The sequence below is a fragment of the Pseudorasbora parva genome, chromosome 2 (genome assembly GCF_024679245.1).
Source record: "Pseudorasbora parva isolate DD20220531a chromosome 2, ASM2467924v1, whole genome shotgun sequence".
Lineage (NCBI taxonomy): Eukaryota > Metazoa > Chordata > Actinopteri > Cypriniformes > Gobionidae > Pseudorasbora > Pseudorasbora parva.
In genome coordinates, this window is record NC_090173.1 from 19,456,729 (window position 1) to 19,465,959 (window position 9,231).

General features: G+C 38.6%; 1 protein-coding gene across 1 annotated transcript in view; it reads left to right on the forward strand.

Moving 5' to 3' along the window:
• Positions 1-8,833, forward strand: part of tmem104 (transmembrane protein 104) — a 63,251-nt gene extending 54,418 nt beyond the window's left edge. Inside the window, exon 10 of the mRNA XM_067458467.1 lies at positions 5,506-8,833. Coding sequence (XP_067314568.1) covers positions 5,506-6,269 — 764 coding nt within the window. The 3' untranslated portion in view covers positions 6,270-8,833. The remainder of the gene's footprint in view (positions 1-5,505) is intronic.
• Positions 8,834-9,231: the final 398 nt, after the last annotated feature.

Here is a 9,231-nt window from a genome sequence, read left to right on the forward strand (position 1 = left end):
CAAGCAGGCCTCAGCCCTTCCAAAAATCTTCTCTTCTACAATCCGATCTTCAAGAACACGAAGCATCGCTAAAGCAAACAGCCGCTTCCCTCCCAAACTCGGAAAGGACCGCCGGACACGCAGAGATACACGCACACAAGCGAGAAGCCAAAACGAAACCAAAAAAAAAGAATGCAAGTATTCTTATTCTTACTGCTGTAAAGAGGGTGTGTTATGTCCCCGTTGGGATAAGTTAACTCCGTGAAGGTCGTATTTGAGGAACTGAAGGAAAGCGGTTTCTTACCCTCCCCCACTCTCTTTGTCTCTCTCTCTCTCCCTCTCTTTGTCTCTCTCTCTCTCTTTTATCTCTCTCTAACTTCAGTCTATTCATTATTCTCTTTTATGTATTCTTTCGTTAATATCTATACTTCTACTCTCTTGATGCATATTTAGTATGTACTTTCTGTGTGAATTGTAGTGTTATTTTTAGTCTGTGTTTATTAAACCTCCAAAAGACATTTAATGAGTTGAATCTGTTATTCTGCCACATACACAAAGTCAATGAAACTTGCGATCTAACGTTACCTAACTGCTTATGCTACTATGTTAGTAAAGTAAACTGTATGACCATTTGAAATATTGAACTTATCCTGATCAGTAAAGTTAATGTTTCTCATGCGCTCGTAAAGCAGTAATCCCTTATTGAGAATTGATTTGAAAAGTCTATAACTAATTTGCAGGACAAACTTAGTAGGATAATTTCAAGCAATTCCGTAAAGGGTTACTTGTATTTAATTAAACAATTTTCCCTATCGGAAAATTTTAATACGTAATGAACAACTGGCAAATTATATTCATAAATTCATGAATATTGAATATTAAATCCCTTTTGAGTTAATTATTCCCCGAGACATTAAACTCATGAGTCGTTGTTGTTACAGTGTGTACGTACATACATCCATATACACACAGACACACAAATATGTATATATCCCTGAAGTTTGATAGGAATGTTAAAGGACAAGCAATGGAACATGTCCTGCTTGGCAAAATCATGATTACTGTAAGTTGCTTTGGAAAGCTAAATAACAAAGTTTATGGATGATGATTGATGATACTTTCACAGATGGGAAGTTTTTGACATCTGCTTAATGTTCTCGGGCAATCATCGTTCTCCATTCACACTTGATGGTCACAGTTGGTCACGTGACTCAACATCTCATGGGTGCTTTGTTAATTAAGACTGTCCTTCAAAACCAGCACAGGGGACCCTTTAACAATCAGTGTCATTTAGATTGTACTGACATGTTTGACTTTGCTGCATTAATTTATTTGGCCCTTTTTTTAGATTCTCCTTGTTTACCTGTGTGGTGTCTTCCAAACCAGGCTCTGCCTGCATTGGTGTCAGATGCAAACATATCATGATGAATAAGACTTAAAGACACCGATACCAGTGGCATTTTCAATGGCCATCGGCATGTACACTGAGGGAATTTATAGCGTGTGATGAATCGCTATGTCGGGATGCAATCACATCTCATCCCTAAACAACAAAAGGCCTCTGTACTGAAGGTTAAGCGCCTATAGAATGACTTGAGTTGTGTCGTGAGATGTCAGGAGTATTTGGATTAAGTGTGCCCTTGGTATATCCTTTTTTTCCCTCTCTCTCCCCTCTATTCTTTCATTGCAGTTGTTATGAAAAGGAGTAATACATCTTGAATCCCACTCTATCCCATTCATGCTTGTACCCTCTCCAGTTGGTTCATCGGCTACATTAGCGGTCTCTGACGTTTTCCTCCACTGCTTTGCAGTTCCATCATTGTGTGTCTACTTGTGTCCTCTAGTTGAGCTCTTGTGTATCTGTTGTGCTGTATTAAGCATATTGCACATGAAGGTTAACTCTTATTGCAGTTGTTGTGCCTTTGGCGTTGTGTTCTATATATTTTTCTGTCCTTTCTTAGCTGACATCCCTGGTCATGGTACAGTACTTCTACAGTATGGCAGATGTGCATTTCTGATATCATATTCTATAATACAAAAATAAATCATCTGTAAATAAGTCAGTGAGTTTTTTTAAAATGTACTTTTAATAAAAATACTTTTAGGGTATCTATTTCATTTTATTAAATTGATCAAAAGTGACACTAAAGACATAATGTCAGACAGTGGTTTTACGGTTTCCTTGTCTGTCAGCCGTTTTTTATTCGGACCAATGCAAAAATCTGTCGGGGAAAAAAAGACATGTACATGTTAGTAGATACATGTCATTATTTTATTGTTCATGCAAACCAAAAGTACATATATCTGCTAATATATTTGTTGTTTGTTGGTTTTCAATATAAAACTGCAGTATTGGTACTTTTAGAACATTTTCCGGCACATTTTAACGATACCATGATACTATTGATAACTGATCATTTTGGTCTCTATAATCATAAAAGGACATTTTCATACCATTTCATCTCTACATTACATTACAAGTCATTTATTTTTAGTATAGCATAGGATTGTGAAATGGCCACACATATTGCGTCATTTCTAGACTTTAACTGTATGGATTCAGTGTTTGTCACTGCTTTTTCTCCTCCTTATTGTTCGTTATGGTTACTTTACAGAAGTCATTTTTAATGGTTATTTGGTTATTCGTATACTTGAAATGGACATTTTGTAGATTTTCTGAATCTCAATGCGAGGGTAGCATCATGCAGTCTGTCCTGAGACTTGTCCCCTTGTACTGTAGCATCGCTGTTATTTTACTTTTTTTGTAGCTATTGAATTACTTATTCCCCTTACATGCAACCTGCCCTTGATTAATAGACCGAGATTGGTGTGACATGCACTCTGCCCCTTGTTTGCTGCCAGAATGTTTTACTCCTGCCAGAATGAAAGCATCTGTTTTAAACACTGAATGCACATGTGTGCGGACACCTTTAATGTTAATGGAGACCTTTGCGTCAGAACTGCTATCGGGAGCACCTCCGATTAATTGTACGTCAACTGGCCTCTCACATACAAGTAAGGACCAATCCATTTTCACCTTTTGAATCAGATCAGCATTTCACATCTACACATGTATGCAGTCCTTAATCTGGCAATGTGATGCATTAGAAAATAGGATGATGACTGGTACAACTGCTGTTTATTTAAAAGGACATAGTTCTATCAGCTTCCTTTGGGACTTTGGTCTTTAACAGCTACCCTTTTTGTTTTTGTATTTGTATTTTATGTTTTATAAAATTACTTTAATGACATGTCTCATGTCTTTGCTCTGCTGTAAATATTTATATAAAGATATCCAGGATCAGCATTAAGCTCTCTTTCTCTAGATGTTTGCGATACCACAAGTCTTTTGCATTTTTTACCACCTGGTTCCTCTGTCTATCTGGTTGTCCAGGCAGGGAGCATCACGTATCATCGCTTAAAGGAGTCATTGGTCCGTTCTAGCCAGCTCAGCATTTTCCAGAAGCCCATTAGATCCCACTATGTCATCTTCTTGCACTGATTGCAACATTGACCAGATTAGAAACATGTTTAAAGAAAAAAAGAAATAGAAGCATGTTTAATGTTTTTCTCTATTAATTCAATATTATAGAAATAACGAACAGCTTAAATAAGACGAAAAGATTAGAATTAGGAGACCTTTGGCTGTTTTGTGTTTTGTGTGCAAACTAATTAGTCAAACCTAACCCAGAGTTCAGAGTTTTAATAATGTATGTCCATTGGTGCATGTGTGTGCGCCAATGCAGTGCTAGCTTGCACTGTGGTGAAATACTTACACAATTGGTTTAGTATAGTAAGTTTACACTGTATACCACCTTTGAGACTGTTTTGTTTGGACAATGCACTTAATTTCCTGTAATGTCTAAATTGGTTGTTGTGGTAAATTATGTGTATTCATGCTTCCAGAAGTCTCTTTTTAAAGTCTGATTATACAACTGATTGGCCCATGGATGCATTGAAGTTGTGCGTCATGCCACTGTTTACAGACTCAAGTTGTTGCGTCACTGGCTTCCAATGTAGACACAGTTTATGCCCAGCAAGCTGTTAATGTGGACAGACCAGAAATGGACATTTGTCCCCTACTCACGTACATTATGACGACTCATAAACCACACAACATTAGTGACAGAGACCTTACTTTTCCCATATCCACATCTAGTTGTGTCCCAAATTGATGGGAAACTATCTTTGTACAGTTCATGCTGAAACGGATCTACAAAAATCCAATTTAACTGGATTGCAAGCCACATCCTCATGAGACTTAGATTGATTTAGCAAGAATCTAATTTCATGGGGTTTTTTTTGTGCTATTGAGGCTACAAAAAAAAAAACTAAATGGATTTGAGTCGGATATGCCTAAAAGTCGGTCTTAGGCAGCCAGTGTTAACAAACCATAATCTCAACTTGGCAAACGTGTGTAAGATATGAATATATTTAGAAATTGTGATGGATGGACGACTGGGTCAGATCATCTCCAAAACTGCAGCTCTTGTGGGGTGTTCCCGGTCTGCAGTGGTCAGTATCTATAAAAAGCTGTCCAAAGGAAGGAACGGTGGTGAACCGGTCATGGGTGGCCAAGGCTCATTGATGCAGATGTGGAGCGAAGACTGGCTCGAGTCATTAGATCAAACAGACGAGCTACTGTAGCTCAGATTGCTCAAGAAGTTAATGCTGGTTCTGATAGAAAGGTGTCAGAATACACAGAGCATCTCAGTTTGTTGCGTATGGGGCTGCATAGCTGCAGACCAGTCAGGGTGCCCATGCTGACCCCTGTCCACCGCCAAAAGAACCAACAGTGGCACATGAGCATCAGAAATCAACCACTGAGCAATGGAAGAAGGTGGCCTGGTCTGACGAATGGGGTGTGTGTGCTTTACTTATCTGGGGAACACATGGCCCCAGGATGCACTATGGGATGAAGGCAAGCCGGCGGAGGCAGTGTGATGCTTTGGGCAATGTTCTGCTGCGAAACCTTGGGTCCTGCCAACCATGTGGATGTTACTTTGACATGTACCACCAACCTAGTAGCAACACACTGTGGTGCTTCATTTCTGAATAAATCTGCAGTGAGTCAGTCAGGGAACCAATGAATCAATGGCCCATTCATAAAGAGAAGCATTTACTTAATTAATGAATCAGCTGTTTGAATTAATTTAATGAGTGAATGACTTACTCACATAGACATTTATCGCCACTCACTGCCAGTTTTAGTTTTAATTTTTCCATATTAGTAAAAAAAGAAACACTAAAGGTATAGTTCACCCAAAAATGAAAATTGTTATCGTTTACTCACCCTCATGGCCTTCGAAGCCTAGCCTAAAAGTTTGTGTAGTTATTTTTATTTTGAATCAATAACACTGCTTTCTAAAGTGTTACTTTTTGTAATGTCTATTTGATGCTTTTCTTGTTTTCTCAAGTTATATATAGTTCTATATCTATATATGGTTATTATTGCTATATATGTAATATTAAATTTAATATAAATATTTTTATTCAATTTCTTTCTTTTGTGTCTCTTTCTTTCAGCATTCACCATGATGATCATCCTGGCTTTGATTAGAATTGGCAAAGGACACGGTGAGGGCCACCCATCTATGGCACAGATCTCGGGTGTGCCCAACCTCTTCGGGGTGTGTGTTTACTCCTTCATGTGCCAGCATTCCCTGCCCTCGCTTGTGACGCCCATCTCCAACAAGCGGCGCATGAGCGCCCTGGTCATGGCCGACTACATCCTCATCCTGTGCTTCTACGGCCTGCTGTCCCTCACAGCCATATTCTGCTTCGACAGCTCTCTCCTGCGTGACATGTACACTTTAAATTTCACAGATAACTGTGACGTTTTGGGCATTCCAGTTTTGCGCTACTTCCTGGGCCTTTTTCCCGTCTTCACCATTAGCACCAACTTTCCCATAATAGCAGTCACACTACGCAACAACTGGAAAACTCTCTTCCATCGTGATGGCGGCACGTACCCTTGGGTCGTGGACCGTATCGTCTTCCCACTCATTACTCTAGTGCCGCCCATTATCGTGGCCTTCTGTACTCACGATCTGGAGTCGCTTGTGGGTATTACTGGAGCATATGCCGGAACGGGCATTCAGTATATCATCCCGGCCTTTCTGGTATATTTCAGTCGCCGTCATCTAGAGCCTGTGTTGGGAAGGGATGCTGTTAATAAGCACCGGTCACCTTTCCATCATGCTTTCTGGGTTTGGTTCGTGATATTGTGGGCAACATTCTGTTTAATGTTTGTAACGGCTAATATTGTCCTTACAGAAACCAAGAACTGAGTTATAAAAGCAGATTTCTTTTGTCAAGCCTTGTTTTTGTTTTTAATTTTTGAAGGGTGTTTGTTAGGTTCTGTGTTCAAACAATGGCATTAGCTGAAATTGAATTCAGTCTAATTTAATTCTGTGTCTACAAGGGACCAAAAGAGGTTTTGGCATTACTTCAGTGGGACTAACGTGAGACTTTTCTCTCACAAATCCACAATCCTTTAGTGGATGTTCTGTAAGGCAAGATACAACAAAACCATTTTTATAAAGAAAATGCATTCAAAATGCTACTTCAGTTTTTGGAGGTCTTGAATTTTCTTTTCAATTTGTTTTGTCAAGAGAATCTCATGAAAACATGCCTGGGTCACTTTTCACCCCAATATGGGACATTTACACGACAATTAAGCACATTTACCCCAAATTCTGTTCTGAATAATGATTCGGAAACATACAGAGAAATACAGAAACTATAGAACAGTGATATATAGATGTTTTTTAAGTCATAAATGATCTGCTAAAATTAAAGGCAAACAGAAATACTATGTTGTATAAATACTTCACAATTTAAAAAAGTAAAATATAAATATTTCTAGTTTATATTATTTTATGAATAGTTCCTAGTTAATATTATAGTGTATTATATATTATAGATTGGGACATATTTATACAGTTCCGTTTCGTTTTTTATTACAGTGATGAGCAAATTTTGCATTTTAATGATGAGAACTTGAGGGGAAGGTGTGGTTTAATGGTCTTCTTAAATCGCAGTCTCTTTCATTTTGGTTGAAATATAATCTTTTTGATATTGGGGTGAAATGTGAAATTGTTCTTGACAGATTTCGTCTCCCTATGATTATTATTTGGCAAGACGAACACCGAGCTGATGTTTCTTTGTTCTTTGGGACTCGCCAAAAAGTCAAAGACAAACAGACTCACAGTAAACGTTCCTCGTTTGCATCTTCCAAGATTGTTAGCGTTTCACAGCTGGTATTTGCGGCGTTCCTAACTGGCGGCTGGCACCTCGCCGCGTCTCCTGCGCTGACTGATGGTGACAAGAGGCAACGGTTGTCTGAATAATGTGCCCAGACCTGGAGTTCAATCTCAGTTCATCAGCAGATTGATGGAGGGATTGAAAGCTTCCATATGTTCTCCATGTACGGACGTCGGATCTGAAGCTCACAGGTTCTCAAACGGGCCCTTAGGGGGGCAGGAAAGGGAAGACAAACATGATATTAAATGAACACGTCTGCCTCGTGATCTATAGAGCCATATTTATCACGATCAATAGATCACACTCTAGCAGTTATTAATTTTTATGTCACTTTAGTTCTGACGAAGTTGTCTTGATTTTGGCTTGAATTGAAATCCAAAATTAAAGGCAGCTGATTCCAACCCTGCTTTGCATTTTGCACATTTTGGTACTCAAAATAGTTGACCCAAAAATGTTAATTCCCTCATCATTTAATCACCCATATGTCATTCCAAACAGTTTGACTGACTTTCTTCTGCAATACACAAAAGAATGTTCCAGCTCTGTTTTGCTCCTATAATAAGCATCATTGGAGTTCAAAACACCTTTTCATCTTTTACGTGCAGAAAAAAGGTAATTCTGGGATGGAGTGACAAGAAGGTCAGTAAATGAAGACGGGTATTTAATTAGATCTGAACTGTTCCTTTAATGTATGCGTATTTCTGCTCTATCCATCTCATGTCTGCCTCAGGTTTCCTCATTAGTTTGACACTCTTCTCTTTGTGTTGTTTGATTGGTTTGATCATCCGGGATGTGTTTGATACTGTAAACTGATTGCTGCTCTCCGTGAGAGCGCTGCCTGCTGATCTGAGAGAACCGTATCAGATCCCGCGCTTGACTTTACACTGTTTCTGCTGTTGGTTTAAAGGGAAATATGTCTGTAAGATCTTGTTTGTGGGCAGAACAGACGTCTCCCTTCTCAGTTCTTACTCTGACGTGCTCCACAAGCATTCTGTCAGACTGAAGGACATGCATTGGCGTCCATGTCTCCCTAAAGACACGTGGGTGAAATGTTGTTAACCAAAATCCTCATGTAATGCATCCATGTCTGTTTTTTTTTTAATGAAACAAATGTGCCTTCTTTCCAGGGATCTTCCTTCTTTTACCTAAATAACTCTCTCTCTCTCTCTCTCTCTCTCTCTCTCTCTCTCTCTCTCTCTCTCTCTCTCTCTCTCTCTCTCTCTCTCTCTCTCTCTCTCTCTCTCTCTCTCTCTCTCTCTCTCTCTCTCTCTCTCTCTCTCTCTCTCTCTCTCTCTCTCTCTCTCTCTCTCTCTCTCTCTCGCACGTGTCTTTTTCTTGATTGTATGATCTGTGCAGCCTGTCACTTGCATGTAAGATTCTTCATATACTTGACAATCACAGATGTCTCGTTAAAATAAAAATGGAAATCCTCTTTTTGATCTTTGAGACCGACGTTTTGTTGTTTTATTCTTTTTATATGTATTCTACTGTTTGTCGTGTCACAAAATCATAAGTATTTGCAATAAACAAAGAAATTCTCAGTGTATGTAACTGATTGTTTGGCATAAAAACATTTTTTCCTTTTTCACATTTGCCTTTTCTTCAAGATGGTAATGACAGCTAATTATGTCATCATTTGTTGCATTTTTTGTAAGGACAATGCATTTTGATTGAATTGTTACATTTGTTTTATATTGACACTTTGTAGACACTTTTGAAATTAAATCTTGTTTTAATTTTTGTTTTTTGACTAATTTAAAATCGCAAAACAAAATGACAAAAATGACCTTCCATTACCCTCATAATCTCAAATGCATTATTATATTTATTATTAATTCTATGGGCCAATCACCGAAGGCGGCTGCTTCTGCTCTGGAAGTCTATGGCAGCCCATAGAACTATATGGTAAAAAGTGTCCACACTGATAGAGGACAGTACAAACATTCACCACAGCAAATTTGTAGTCTCTAATACAATCCCTCTAGC